Source organism: Pinus tabuliformis, chromosome 4_2, assembly GCF_031772625.1.
Source record: "Pinus tabuliformis cultivar Carrire ecotype Pingquan chromosome 4_2, CPIR1, whole genome shotgun sequence".
NCBI classification, from domain to species: domain Eukaryota; kingdom Viridiplantae; phylum Streptophyta; class Pinopsida; order Pinales; family Pinaceae; genus Pinus; species Pinus tabuliformis.
Window position 1 is genome coordinate 71290413 of NC_142304.1, and position 16675 is coordinate 71307087.

The window sequence follows — 16675 nt, forward strand, 5'->3', positions numbered from 1 at the left end:
ATATATATATATATGATTTTACACCAATTCACAATTAATGCATCACATTATTTGGTATTGAATAAATAGTTAATATATTAAGCATATGTTATTACTATTTTATTTATTGGGCATGTTACGTTGTTTGTACAACTACCTACATGTGTTGTGTAATATCAGGCATAGCAGGAGAGTCATGGGGGAAGGGGCAGCAGTCCCCTCTGTTTAGGAGGTTGCAAGGGGGACAATAGGTTATCTGTGTATACAGGTTCAATAATAAAACCCAAAAATGGGACAGTTCTAACATCTGTTTTTTGACAATTTTTAATACAGTTTGGAATATGACAGTTCAGTGTATAGTTGACACTATAGTAATATTTACAAGCTAAATGGATTGGCAATTTATATATAACATAAATGTACATATTGTATTGTAAGACTGTAAAGAAAAAAATATACTGAGAAATCTTTACCCTTTTTTTCCAGTTTAAACTTCACCAATAAATAATATATTTACTTTCAAATGAATTAAAAACAATACAATTAATCTTTTAAATGTTGAACAATTCATTCCGATTTTTTCAACGATAGCGACATGTCGCGCCCAATTGCAAAACTAAAATATCCTATCCGAGAAAGGCCCGTGCTCTCCTATTCAAGCAATATTAGCTATAGTGGCCCAAGTCAAACACGAGAGCTTTGGTCTTTGAAGGCAATCAATTTCATTTAGAATGTAATCCTGAAAGTGAACAAGAACTGTAATGCACCAGAACAGTACAGACCCCAACAGCTAGTTATATAAGTTGATCGCTCTCAATGTGCGTGCATATTAAGAGTAATATTGTTAGTATCTGCAAACAGTATCAAAGAAAAAAAAATAAAAACTCAACATAATCGTCGCCAACAAAATCGTTTGCACGCATATTTTAGCTAATTCTAGTAAAAGGGCGTGCACTAATGGGAATACACCCTGCAACTCTTGAGCAAAATATAAAAATATTTGACACCAAAAACCTTTTAACGTTTATTGTGGGACAACTACCAGCTAAGATGTACAAATTCAAGCCATTCAAGCCCCAATGAGGAACCCCACAGGAACGAATTTTGCATGCAAGTTATTATAACCAACAAAAGTTTGGGCACAGTTTGAATGAGCTGCGAGGACACTCTGAGAAGCAAATTGAAATTTGTACGTGTTCTACAGTCCAATATCAGTCAATGTTACAATATGCCAAAAGAGTTATTAGTTCAACAATTGTGAACAACTCTAAATATTCCTAAATAAAAACTTAATAGATAGTAGAAATCTCCAGACAGAAAGAGGCAACGTTACAAAACCACAGCAGGGTTAGCCTAGCGCCAATAACTTGAACAACTCTAAACAGAACCATAAATTCATCTTTCTTTCAGCTCTGCTTCAAACTGCAGTAATCTATTCTGAATTGGAGACAAGAATGACGTAAGATCTTTAATAATCGTACTTCTTTTGGAGTCCTGGATTCCCTGGTCAGCGTCCAAAGACACGTTCAACTACCAAAAAATAAAGACAAGGAAATTTAGTAATCAAGTTTTTGAATATCATATATGACTGGCAGACTTTTAAACTAGTTTTAAAAAATATGTATGTTATTCACATCGAATTGTGTCTTGAGACAAATTCCACAAACATGAAAAAATAAAACAGCTACCAAACCAAAACTAATATTAGACACATGAACAATGATTCTGAAACAAAAGCTAAGCAGGACTGACAAACAGAATTATAAAACACATTGAATTTCTCAACAACAAAATAAAATAAACAATAGGACCAGCTGGGACCCCTGCTATTTAGATGAGGATAATTTACCAACATTGATTTACACAGCAGATCTTAGAATGACGACAATTTAAAATAAAACTGTTTCTCAACATCCTCACAACTTTCTGAGAATAAACCATGATAGCTTGACGTTTTATGGTTCAAACAACATTTACAAAGCATATATACAGAGATAACAAACATTGCCAGAATGGTTTGAGATTCGAATCCAGAAACCAGAAGTTCTTTTTCAGGAGATAAATGCCAGTAATTTTGGTTCGCCAACTGTATCTGGGATGATATGTGTATATAAGGAACATCCATCTGGTGAAGGCTGACACTTTGTGGTGTTTACCTATGGCCCACTCCACAGTCTAAATAAATATAAGCCAGAAAACATGCGTGTTTACATTACCATTTCTCTTTCAAATAGTATTTTTGGTCTCTGCTCCATTATGCTCTCCTTGCAGAGACCACGAAAGAGACCTATTTGTGATCCAGAAAACAGGTATGCTTACATAATTACTACATTTCAGCTCCATTGATATTCTCCTAACACAGCCTGAAAGGAGCCATTTGTGGTTGTGGATAGCTGATAACTCCCCACTTGCTATTAGTTGGCTTTTAGGAGCTGATTTGAATATAATCAACTGGGCAGGTGTTAAAGATGAGGTTCTTTCCTCTCATTGATGGCAGGCAAAAATTCCTCGCATGCCCTTTGCTAATCTCTTCATATTGTAGACATAAAGTGGAAGCAAAAGCACATGATCCATGCCAAGCACTACACTTGGTCCAACAAGTAAAACAAAATGGGCTTTTCATTCCCAAGTGATTTTACTCAGTGAAACACATTCATTGTTAAGCTTACTGATTCCCACCACAAGCCATTGGAATGCAAGAAAATTACTCAGCAAATGTGTAACTTACTTCCCTGTTCTATTGGCTGTGTTGAGTGGAATTTGTGGTAGGAATGTGCACAGCATCCTACTAACCAAGTTTAAGGCCGAGACACAGACCATTCCTTGTCTTGGCCTTAACCCCAGCTCTATCCCTCCTTGAAACATGATATTATCCAAGGAATGATGATCTCCCTGTAAAATTCTACAAGGGTTTCTGAGACAGTCCAACAAGTAAAACAAAATGGCCTTTTCATTCCCAATTGATTTTACTCAGTGAAACACATTCATTGTTAAGCTTACTGTTTCCCACCTCAAGCGATTGGAGGGAAAACTATTTAGCAAATGTGTAACTTACTTCCCTGTTCTATTGGCTGTGTTGAGTGGAATTTGTAGTGGAAATGTGCACAGCATCCTACTAACCAAGATTAAGGCCGAGACACAGACCATTCCTTGTCATGGCCTTAACCCCAGATTTATCCCTCCTTGAAACATGATAATATCCAAGGAATGATGGTCTCCCTGTAAAATTCTATAAAGGTTTCTGAGACACCATTGGGAAACATTTTAAATGTGTGCTTGGAAGCTCTTCATCTAGAACCACTTGCAAAGCAAACTAATGCAGGCATCATCAATATAAACCACAACTCGGCCAACAGGAACTCCATTAATGATCCCAGGCTAATCATTCTACTTTATGTGGCTTACAAGACTCCTGCAGAAGTATTAACCACAAAAAAATTAAGCTTGAAAACTATCTAGTGGGCTGGAGAAATTCATCGAGAAGATCTGCTCCTCAAGATTGATTTTGATAAAGTCCTACACAAATTAGAATGGTATATTACTTCAGATATGATGACATGGATTGATATCCCAAGGTCAAAAGGGCAATGAGGTACAACGTTGAGAACCTAACCAATCAAGTTATTCTGCAATGGTCCATCAGAAAGGGTTTTCTTTGTCCAATAAAACATTTCATCGCAGCTAATGCTCTAGGTTAGCTAGAGTCAAATGCAAATCGAAGGAATGATCTTTATCAGGTGCCTACAAGATGTTTTAAAATCCACTTTGTAGATGACTCTGTGCTCTCTCTAGAATTAGCCCAATCTTTGGATAGGATGACGTGTTGGATTTGGCCCAAGTTCAAGAAAGCAGTGATCTTTATGTTCACCAAAGCATCTGTTAAGTTTCAAGCTGGGCATCTAGCATTAAGAAACAAGTTACAACTAAATCATAATTAACAATTACATCTGAATCAGGTGATTTTTTATTCAAACATGGATGGCATAACAATGTTGACAATGTGAACATTGACGAACTTCGACAAGCTGGTGTTGAGACAACACCTGGGAGGCTGAAAAGAGGATACAGGCAAAGATGGTGGAAGAAACTACCCATGTTTTAGGATGTTGCTCCTACAACAGCATTGAATATATTTAAGATATTACCAGCCATGGCAATGCAATATGCCTAGTGGGTTTACAGGTTGGATAAAAAGAGGTAAATGTATGAAAATCATCCACAAGGATTGAATGGGAAGAACTATCCAGCGTGGAAACAGAAAATGGAGGATTCTATCCTATAACAGCATTTAGGCTTTGAGAGATTCACAACAGATACATCAAAGCTGGAACTAATGATGGACAATGCGAGAAGAATACAACACTCTCGGCTGAGTGATATTTTTTAATAAAATAGCATCAAAAATATTAAAGGTATAACCTTCCAATATTTTAAAGAGGAGATGAAACACGATCTTGGATATGAGGGATACATCAATTGCACCTTTGCAATTGTCCTCACCAGTGGCAAGGAAATGTGGCATCATTGAATCTTACAAAAATGATACATCAAGGAAGGGTGATGATTTGGTCTATTGTTGGTTCACTGTAATTAATGTTTATGAGGTATCATTCTACCATTGCTCTTCTATATTCCCTTTGCTTGTTTAGTTTGTAGGTCGATCAAGTTCTGCAAGCGTTCATTTGTACACACCATGTAATTGATGTCTATTTGATCCCTAAAGTGATCAGAGATTAACCACTGATAGCCACTGGCATGGTTGGACAGATTAGCAGTTTGCACACGTCACAAAATACTGGCAATCACTAACAATCACAACATATCATCTTCCTTGGTTATCTCTTCCTCTTATTGAATTTTGCAAATTATGTATTATAAAAAAATTGAAGAAACAAGCTAGGAAGTGTTGTCTTCCTTGTTAAATTATAGAGAACCCTCATGACTAATTTGGGATTAGTCAATTTGTTGTCGGGTGCTTTAGACTTCATGTTGTTCATATTCTTGTTCATTTTTATTCAGTGAAATGAAATTTAGTCTTTTTACTGGCCAAATGTTTGCACCAATATCTATATAACTAATGTTTAATTTTCCCCGAGTTCTCTGACAAACTAAGGACAACAAAAGTAGAACTTATAAAAATGACAGATTCAAAATGTTGCAATGCTTTTGAAATAACTGCAAAAGATAAAAATTCAAAATTAATAAAACACCTAATATTCTACTTTATTGGACTCCTCAAAGGGAGAAAATTTTCAAAACATGCTCATGAGGTCATTTTCAAAATTAATAAACTCTAAAATCACACATTGGGAAAACACAGATGTCCAAATTTTCCAACACATTAAAAAGCAAAAAAGATAAAACTGCATTAAGTTTTTTCCAAATATCCCTATTTCCAACAACAAATCTTTCTATGAAAATCCTTCTGCACATGTTAGTCTACAAGCTTTCATTATTTGCAACTTTTACAAGTCTACACTCAACTGCCATACTATGCCACCTTGTATTTAGACAGGCCTCAAAATATCTTACATTGTTTATTTCTACACTAGCTTAGATCATCTTAAACCCCAACCCATTAAGCAGAGAGAGAGAGAGAGAGAGAGCAAACGGGCACATGTTCGCCTACAGGCATAAATGTCTGGCGTGTTAATGGATCAGTTGTCTTTTTAACATGATAATAATTAACAAACATCCAGCTTTTTACTTTTGACATTACATGCTATTTTTCCATTGTAGATCATTAGAGCTAGCATTACCACAGACATAACACATCTATTCCACCAAGGTTGTAGAGTGGACCTCACTTCAGTGCAATCATTGATCTTCTCAGTATTTACTTCCAATGATCTAAGAATATTTGATTTACTCAATAACAGTCTACATCTGCACCATTTGATACAGATCTACCCAGGATAAATGTTTCTAGCAATACCCTAAAGGGGGTCCATCTATAACAATACTCTACAGGTATCCACAAAACAAACGGTAAAGCACATACCTCAGTCTCTAGAATATCAAAACAACATAGTAAGAAACTGACAGCATGATAAAAAAGTAACTCACCAGAAATATTCAAGCAATTTATTACTTTCAATACTTTTCATATACACACCTGCATATCTTCCAAATCACCATAAGAAGCCTCTGGAACATTTATAGTGCCCTGAATTTGCTTCATTTCCTCCTCAATTAACCACTCACCTGTTTCAAACCAAAATCTGACTCAGATTATAGACCAATCTTATACAACATTTCATAATCATATAAAAATATTATATAAGCCTCACCTTGAAACTTCAAGGCGATCTCATAAGAGTAACCAATTCGTTTCTTGTTGCGCACTGTCACCACTGATGCCTGAAGCAATGTTCAACGAGTATACTCAGTTAAACATGAATTCAAGGGCTCAAGAATAATTTATACAACATTCTCTATGCTAAAAAAAACTTTAGAGGAAGTTACATATCAAAAGAAATGGAAAAACATGCAATTGAAACTTGTTCCTATAAATCTGTTTCCAGTCTTTTAATTCAGGTAGAATTGAAACTGACATTGGTTAATTAGTTTTCGCATAGTTGTCTTCCCAAAAGCTGATGTGCAAAATGCTAAGTGAAATGAACTCCTGCCTCCAAGTGTAAGTAAAAGGTCACTCAATCAGCAAGCATTTAAGGTACAAGGCCAGTATCTCATAGCCTGCATAACATTAATCAAGCATTCCACTTTCTTTCTGAAGGGGTGGAGGAATATAATTGCACAAGGAAGAGTTTTGGATGCAACCAACATGGGGAAAATAGAAAGAGTCGCAAAAATACTAAAATAGCTAATTTTGCAGGATGGCCTCGGGGGATTCTAACAGAGCAAAACCAAAATCCTATGGGCAAATTTCTGTGAAGACAGGAAATAGCACCAGTTTGAGAATAAAGATTACAAGATATCTGAAAAAATAGCGGGTTCAAAACCCAAAGGCCAAAAAATACCGCGAGCAGGAAAATACTATGCAGTGGAAGGTAGACACTGGCCCAGAGGTCAACAACGAAAACAGCCAAAAAGTGATGGACAATTAAAGAAGCAGGTTTGCAAGGATACTTAAAAATGCCACAAACAATTAGAATCACTAAGTGTGAAGTTTGCATAAAAACAGGAAGGAAGGAAATCAGTCTTCATCATGACTCAATCACAAAGGCAAATTCCATCCAAACCAAACAAAAGACCAAGTACAAGAGCTCGTGGAGAAATAAGGTGCAGGTTTTCAGCTTAAGCAATGTATTCATAATTCCTCTGGCAAATAATATCGGAAGGCCAACACTTGACACCAATCAAATGCATGAGTTTAAACAATGCAGCATCTAGAATAATTTTTATCATCTCTACTTCTTAGGGTTCAGACAATCAAGTGTTCCTCTGGATCAACATCCCACTGTGTTGCTGGTCCCTTCAAATATGAAATAACCAAAAAAACCCTTTCCCCATCGATTCATTGTATATTTATAATATCTTATATAAAAAAATTAGGGAATTGACTTTTTTTAATGATTTGATCATTTGACCTCAACTTTTTTGGAAACACGGGAAACATTTCCTTTTTTAGGAGGAAACGCCCCCCCTGCCCCACACCTTCACTAATGATATTTCTCTGTCCTGGGCTTGGAAAAGGAATGATACCTCGCACCCATACCCGCACACGCACCTGAGGTAATAATACCTCGCTAGACTAAGTCTTTGATTCTGGGGTCTCCAGTTTGAATGGGAATGGCATAAGAAGAGTATAGGTTGTTCCAAAACATTGAGTGTTGTTGAGAGACTCGCCTATAACTAGGTCTTGCAATTTTCCTTGCGTTTCCGTTTTTTGGGGACTTGGGCAAACATCTCCCATACGTCCCCACATCCCCAGAGCACAAAGAAGCGCGGGGACGCGTTTCCCAGGTGGGGGGACACATCCCCTTGGAAAATTGGTAAAAAGGGTCCTCTTCATCAATAAAACCCAAATTAGTTAGTACACTCTCATTAGAAGTGGGACCAAAGGTAGTTAATATTCTCCATGCATAGATATACATTGAGTAGAAGGTGATGTAACGTTTTGTCAAAAATTGTGTTGTATTTAGAGCAGTGTTTTACAACCCGCCCGTTTCGAATCCGAATCGGCCGTTTCGAACCGAGCCAGCACCAAAATCTTTGACCCGGCCAGCAACCCGGCTCGGTTGACCAAGTCACATATGACTCGGCCGAGTCATCCAATGACTCGGCCGAGTCATCCAATGACTCGGCCGAGTCATATGTAACTCGGTCAACCCGGCCGGGTCCGTTATGACTCGGCCGAGTCAATGAACCTACGGCTAGGCAGCGTAAAAGATGAAAAAAATTCACTTTTTATGTGATTTTTGAAAAAGTTAAATGCAGTTAATGGATTCTAAAGGGTAATGCAGTTTGAAGTGGTTTGATTTGAGGTATCTTTGAAGTATAAGACAGTGCCCTTGGCTTTAAGATTGGTCTTGTACATTTGTTCCCTGCATATTGGTAACTATCTTGCATAAGGGTAGACAAATTTTCTTTGACAGCAATCTAATACACAGTCCCTCGTTGCAGAATTTTCAACACATATCAGATCTGAATATCAATAAAATTGAGCCCTAGGAGCAGTGCAGAGAGTGGATCTTATGATAGTTTGCTCTTTTCTCATCATTCTTGTCACGGATTAAGCTACAGTAGTCTAATACTTGGTGACAGTGAGTTGTTTGAGGCATTTGGAGAACCTTTGAATATTGCATAAGTTCTCTCTGGCCTGGATAGCTTTGTTTTAGTTGCATCTCATTGGTCACTTGTTTCTAACTGTTAAATCATAAGTGGAAAGCTTCCCAAATAAGTGCATAACTAAAGCATTTGCTCTCTGTCTCAACTGTCATTATTTCATTAAACAGTTCTGAAGTGCTTCATTGGTTAATATTGATTGGTTGGGCATTTCCCACACTGAAGTACCTTGGCAGTTTGCATAATAAAGGTTCAATCTATTGTGTCATCTCATTGTACTAACATTTTCCTTACAGCAGTTACCCATCTTATGACTTGGCATTTTACTTACAAGTGTTTCTAATTTATAACTTGGGCATTGTTATTGAAGGCACTGGTATCTTAACTGTTAAATGAAAATCTTGAAGTGTCTAATCTAATCAAGATCTCTAATACATTGCTCATTAATCACACTTGCGAACTAATTATAATCAAGTTCATAAGATAGCTAAGTGTATCTCCTAGAACTTGTTGGTCCCCAACAAGTCTCCTAGTTCATGAGCCTACTTTGATCATAAATTATAATACATATGTTGTCTTCCATCTATATTATAATGCTGTGTGTTTGGAAACATGAATGAAAATCTTTAAAATTATGTTTAAAATATTTAAAATTATGTTTTTTTATAAAAAAAATAAATATTTAATGTATTTTTTACAACGACCGAGTCATTGAAATCGAGCAGGCCGAGTCATTACCGAGTCCGAGTCGATCCTCGGCCGAGTCCGAGTCCGAGTTGTAAAACACTGATTTAGAGTAGTGTTCTTTGAGGTTGCCTCCTTGAAGAAGCAAGGGAACAAAGCTCTCTATTTTCTATCATCAAAGTGATATTTCTTGGGTTTATCTTTCTTTCTTGGGATCTTGGGTTTCATTTCGCAATATATTTCATGTAAATTACACTACAGTACCTCTTGTTTTTTTCAATGGCAAAAAATAAAATCACTATTATCAAGAAAATCCTCACTTTTAAAATAGTATTATCAGAGTATATAGCTGTTTTGGAGAAAGATGGAATTCTTCCCATACCATGTAAACATAACTTTTCCTACTAATATAATGTAAGGTTTTTCCAAAAGAAAAAACAATTGTAACTCAGTTATTATGAAAAAACACTTATAAAAGTCCCATGAATCCTCTGAATATTATCTGTGTATCATTTTAAAATTAATTAGAGATTGATTGTTAATAAGATTGAAATAGACCTAGCTATTTTAAATAGAGCATTATTGACTTACTTCACCTACACAGCTTGAGACCTCCAGAATATTAGCTTTACCACTGTCAAATTCCAAGGAACCTAAATCAACGAGCAGTTCCTGCATTCAAAAATAAAATGTAGTGCAGTGTAGTTAAACAAGATTTGAATAACATTTGTAACAAAAATGGAAAAAGGCAACGTACCTTTATCCTACTGCTGGCCCAGGTGCTTAAATTCCTTTCCTCCCAAGTTCCTGCCTGCAATATGAATCAGGCTATCAGCTCATTTGTAGCAAACAAAATAGTAAACGAATCTCAAAATCATGAATCAATGCATTCCAAACAGAAAGATCACAACCAGTTCCATGCACCAACTTAGACTACAATGACAACCAACATAAACTTCAGTTATCAAATACAGGCACTTTTATCCTTTCATGAGGATAATAGACATTGCTATCTATTTTACCCAGAAAAATGACCTTTTTTATCTAACTCCTTTGATGGACATACTAAAAAGTTTACAGACATATTTCAAAATAAAGTCTTCCATATAAATCCCTTCACTCATTAGCATCTGTATTTGACAAATTTGCAAACGTCTACACACAATAAACTCCATAAAATGCAATGCGCCTGAAAGAGAATACAACCAAAGAGACACAAATAGAGTTCAAAAGATGGTGAGAAAGTGGGGAAAGAAAAACTCAAGAATGTAACTCAGATCTGGTAAACAGCCCAAAAACATGCCAAAAGACCCTTGCTTCCCCTACAGAAGATTAGCTTGCCTAGAAGAAGGGCTGGAAGCTGCAATTTCCACACAAAAAGCAAACGGCGGTGCTGAGACAGATAACAGTCTTCATGTCTTCTCAAAAATCATCTGTCAAACTAGAAGGCAGTAGCAACATCGCAAGTTCTTCTATTTTAGCTAAATGAATGTGTAGGACCAATCTGGAGATTAGCCCATTTGATGGAATTATGTGTGCTGAAAAGATTAAATAATTGTCTTCTAAATTTAGAGATATAATTTGGACGCCAAGTCCACAGAAGGTAGCTTAATTGGCGATCAATGAGTTATGAAGTATTTTGTAAACTATGAGATTCAAAGTTCAAATCACCCATGGGTCAAGACAACAACGACAACAACAACAAAAAAATTGGACATCATGGTGACTTGTGGGAAAAATCACTTTCAGGTTGAAGATTACGGACCATTGTTGTTGTGGGAGAGTTTATTCAAGAAACAAGGAAGACTCCCCCTTCACAATTGGCAAGAATTCAAACAAGTATTAAAAAAGAAATTCAACTCCATGTGGTATTAACTTGTGTTGCAAATCCCTTAGAAGTAGCTTATGCAAAAAAACAGGACAATTGTATAGCTGAATTCCACCAGAACATATTCGTTGGACAGGCTGTATTACAATAAAATGCACATGATATAACCCACAATATCTTTGCACTTGCAAATAAACCAAGACGAACAATATAATCACCAGTATCTTTGCACTAGGAAGTAACTCAAGACACGCACCACTTTGCTTGAGTAGATCTATTAGCAATAATCAGCGATGCCATAAAAGTAGCTGTCCAAACTGTCTTCTAAGATGAGCTCACAGTAAGTTTGAAGAGGGCGGTAGCTTTCCCCAGCTTACGGTCTAATTTAAAACAGTTCCAAGTGAGCCCAAATCAAATTAGGCGTAGACCTTTTATAATTATATTCATAATGCAGCTAATCACAATTTGGATAAATTTTGTGCAAACTGTGCTGCGTACCTTAAGTTTTAAAGTGACTGAGAGTTATTGGAAAGATAAGATATGATAATTTTATTAATGTCCAACGAATGGCTAAAAAACAGATCAATGGGACGGAAGAACACAACCAGAATGAATACAATGTGGTAGTGCAAAAGCATCTCCTAAAAAAATGTCAAAAATAACATAAAGAAACAAACAAAACAAACTTACAGTAGCACATCCTCCTAGGACACGCCAAATTTAACATAAGGAAAAAAAAAACTAGGGTAGTACGTCTTCAAGAGCACATGTATATACAGCCGTGACAAAGGTACAGTGATGAAAATACAAATACAGAGTGAGTTAATTTAATCTGGATAAAATCCATCTAATCATCATGCGTGAAAGTACCAGTCTCTGGAAAAGAAATCGGTGGCCAGATTTACCTGACCTGCAGTCAGGGAAAGCGTTAATATCAGACACATTTTACCTAACCTATAATCATAGGAAATAATGATTTTTCTAGTTGAACGCCAATTAACCATATATTTTGTCAAAAGAGATTTTATTTGTCTAACATGGGAAATGGCCCTAAGTTACTTCAGCAAATGTATAACAGATTTATAATTGATCTGCCCTAACTGCGTTTAAAGTTACCCCTATAACATCATTCCTTGGGGCCTCCCAGAAACTGCCAAGTGATATAACAAAACCCTTAAAAAATGTGTTGTCAAATTGCAAGCTCGAGAATTCCTGCAAATGTTGTTATTATCTAATCATCCACAGTTCTCTGTCTGCATTTTGTTATGAAAAAAAAAAAGGAGAAGAAATTTATCCTGTAACCTACCCGATTCCAAACTGATCCCAACGGCGCAGACTGCGGATGTTCCTTTGCCAAATCCTCGTCGGAGAGTTTCCGCGGAACGGTAAGCGGCGCCGCTTCAGTTGTGGTCTCCCTCACCCAATACCTGTACGACGTTTTCTGCCTCTCCTCCGCCACTTCCCCTGCCATTTTTAGCACAGAAGCGCCGCTACCCCAAAATTCTTTTAATCCCAATCGCAGCCCCTTGACCCCCTGCAGCCCCGCGAAATTTCGAATGGTTGCAGTACCTGTCCCAGTGGTTTCCAGAGCAACGAAACACAGAAAATCGAATCCAAACTACCTTGACCAAAAAATATACCATATATACACCTGCTTGAAAATGAAATCAACCTCCCTCCATAAACTTCCCCTCCCAGTGAGTCTAACTTTATGCCGAATTAAAATTCAGTGTTTATATGACACGTGTTAAACACGCCGACTGTGACCAATGGCAGGCCGAGGGCGACATTTTATTGTGGAGTTTGTGCCCTTAAAATGCGTGCCACGTGTAAAAATCCCCAAGAACCCTAAAATTTGGTTTGTACATTTCAATGACATGTAAAACATATTTTTTAACATAAATTATTTTAGTGGACTCGTAAATTTGGTTTTGGCACATTGAGATGTAAAATATGTTTTTAAATATAAATGGTTTTGGTGGTTTTGTAGTAAAATAAGAAAAAATTATATTGATAAGGTTAATATATGGAGGATTCGCTGGAAGAGAACCCTAGCTGCGAGACATTGTGTTGAAGTTGTGAGACGCAGCGTTCCAGCGCTAGAAGGATTAGCTGGAAGAGAACCCTAGCTGCGATACATTGTGCTGAAGCTGCGAGACGTTGTGCTGAAGTTGTGAGACGTCACGTTCCAGCGTCAGGCTCTGCAGCCCGGCTTTGGGCCCTCTGCCCTTCCCCTGCGTTCTCCTTAGCCTCTGCTGCGGATTCAGATCGCTCAGCCTCTGCTGGGTAGGCGTTAAAGTCGGGCTCGTCCTTATGGAAGTCTCGTGCTCGCCCCAAACAGACCCGCCTTCAACTGCCGAAGCTTTCTTGCCGCATAAGAAGAAGAGCGAAGCACGGAAGTTTGTCAAGACGCTGGATGATATTCCTGAAATCTCCCTGCTGCCAGAGACCCCGATTCAAGTTGCCCTCTCCTTCGCTGAGTGGGCTCTCGTGGGCCAGTTTACAGGTCTTTGGCCTTCTCCTAAGACCACGGAGTCCTGGGTTACCAGGAATTGGGCTCCCCTGATCAAGGGAAGCGTCACTTCTTGCTTCTTAGGTCGACGGTTTTTCATCTTCGAATTCTCTTCAAAGGAAGATAAGGACCTGATTTTTCAGAATGGCCCCTATTTCATGGGCCCCCAGGGTTTGTATCTCAACAGATGGACGTCAAATTTCGACCCTACGGTGGATGTCCCATCGGCTGTTCCTGTCTGGGTCAGGCTCCCTAATCTCCCAGTCCATTGCTGGAACTGGGATTCGCTGAAACACATCAGAAACACCCTTGGGAAATTCATAGATAGGCAAACAGAAAAGATCAATATGACTGTGCTCGTATCTGCGTAGAAGTAGACCTAGAGGTGGGCCTCTCGGAAGCCATCAAAATCAAGGTAGGTAACTGGACCCATTTGCAAACGCTAGATTACGAACAGCTGTCATTCAAATGCCGAAAATGTCATGTTTATGGCCACTTTGCCAGAGGATGCCCAACCAATGTAGAACGAGATAAGGGAAAAGAAGAAGGTTGGAATCAGGTCAAGCGCACCAGGAAAATTCAAAAGCAGGTTGTTACAATCGGAAAAGGAACTCAGGCCCCCCCCTCAGCAACCCCCATCTAAAACGGCCCAAGAAAACAAATTCGCCCCTCTAAGCTCGCAAGTAGAGGAAACTCAGGACCCAAAAAATCAAAAATCAACCTCGCCCTCTAAAGGTTGTTAGGCCCCTATACTACTAGTGTAACCCCTTATTGTTATTAGTACAACCCACTTATTATATTGATGTACCCATGTAGTGCCCATATTGTTACTATTGTGCCCCATAGAAGCCCACTATTGTTATTATTGTGCCCTTACATTATTATTGTTATGTCGACTCTGATTATGTTATGACCCCTTAGACTCCTATATAAAGAAAGGAGGTCTTTTCATTTGTATCATCCAAGAATTGTTCATTTATGTAATGTAAAGGAGGTTGCCCCCTCGAAGAGGCTGAATTCTAAGGCATTGATCTATCTTTTCTATCTTTTTCTTGAGCTGATTTCATAACATTTGGTATCAGAGCTTTGGATTCTAGGGTTTCGCTGCTCCAAACAAGTCATCGTGACATTTTCACTATAACTTTTTTTCTGTGACGTTTCAGAAGCTAAAAAAAACACCCATTTGAGATTGAGACGAGATCGCACTGAAGTTCGGATCTATATTTCAGAGCTTTTCGCGCTATATTTGCGGATATATGATATGAGGAAGTTGGTCTTTTTGCAGAGTCCTGAATTACATTCCAAACAGGTGACCTGGGGAAATCGTCATAACTTTCTCTCTGAGCATCAGATTGAAATTTCGTAAGAAGGTACAGAAAGAGGACGGACTGCAATTTCTTGTAGATATTTTTCATAGCCAAAGGTCGAAACAGTGACACGTGGCACTTCATACAAGTTCGCTCTTCTGGAAATGTCTATAATCAGGTCATCTTGGGAGATTGTGCATAACTCTTTCTTGGAGAATCCAATTTGGATCAGACTGGTGGCAATGGAAATAGAACAAGAGGGCTACCACAAGTCGCAATTTCAGAACTTAAAGATCCGAAAGTACAGAGTTACAATCGTTTCAAGATTGAGCTCCTAAAATCAAGAAAAAGCAAGATGAGGAAGTTTGATGACAAGGATCCGGTAAATTGGATACTTCAGATGGAGCAATACTTTGATCTACATGGTGTACAACTGTTACAAAAGGTATGTATTACATCTTCATATTTAGAACCAGATCAATTTTTATGGTATGAAGGCCTTTGTTCTCGTAAACAACTTGTTACGTGGTCAATTTTCACAGAGGAAATGATAGCACATTATGAGGATACAAAGAGCAACACCTTCTTTAGAGAAGCACCACAACAATTGGAAAGAGTAAAAGGGCTTTGTGACATAGTGGAAAGAAAAATTATGGAAACCAGAAAGCCTACCCCTCACAACTATAAAGATGGAAGTGTTGTTTCTCCTAGCCTTCCACAACCTACAAGGGTTACACCACAACAATTAGAAGGAAAAAAAGAAAAAGGGCTTTGTTACAATTGTGATAATAAATGCACTAAAGGTCATAAGTGTGCTGAGAATAAATTATTTTACATAGAATATGAAAATGAGGAAGAAAAGGATCAAGAAACATCAAAAGAAGAAGATATACGCCAGGGCCCCACCCCAGAGAAAGAAAAAATGAATCAGACCATATCTTGTAAAGCATTGCCAAGAATTACCACTCCTCAAACTCTCAAAATAGAAGGACATATTAAGAAGAAAAAGGTGCAAGAAGTGAAAGATCACGTCGAGAAAGAAGAAACGAATCCAACCATTTCTTGTAATTCATTGGTCGAAATTACCACTCCTCAAACTATCAAGATAGAATGACAAATCAAGAGAAAAATGTTCAAGAAGTGAAAGATCACATCGAGCATCAAGAAATGAATTCGACCATATCTTGTAAAGGATTGGAAGAAATTACTACTCCTCAAACTCTAGAGATAGAAGGACATATCAAGAAGAAAAAGGTTCAAGCAGTGAAAGATCACATCGAGCATCAACAACAAGTTCTCCAAATTTTAAAGGATAACGCCACTTCTGCGCAAAATCAAATGAAATAACAGATAGATCAACATCGTAGTGAAAAATGTTTTGATGTAGGTGATTGGGTATTTTTACTGCTACATCTCAAGCAAGCTATTTATGAGAAGGAAATGTTGGAAATAATACATGCACTTAAAAAATGGCGACCTTACCGAATGGGAAGACTCTTCAAGGATGAGGATGTGGAAGCATTGTTTTGTGTTATTTCTATTATCCAACCAGATTGGATAAACGAAGCAAGGGATGAATGGAAGAAGGACGAAGAAGTATGGCCACTTATTCAAAAG

The 16675-nt window shown here is 37.6% G+C and overlaps 1 protein-coding gene across 1 annotated transcript; it reads right to left on the reverse strand.

The window, feature by feature from the left end:
• Positions 1-1051: 1051 nt before the first annotated feature.
• On the reverse strand, positions 1052-12942 carry LOC149168281 (chaperone binding / ATPase activator). The gene is made up of 6 exons (XM_089428210.1): positions 12546-12942; positions 10169-10222; positions 10003-10083; positions 6270-6339; positions 6095-6183; positions 1052-1509 (listed from the first exon to the last, which is right to left on the reverse strand). The coding sequence occupies exons 1-6, from the start codon at positions 12708-12710 to the stop codon at positions 1375-1377; spliced, it is 594 nt and encodes a 197-aa protein (XP_089284336.1). The 5' UTR covers positions 12711-12942; the 3' UTR covers positions 1052-1374.
• Positions 12943-16675: the final 3733 nt, after the last annotated feature.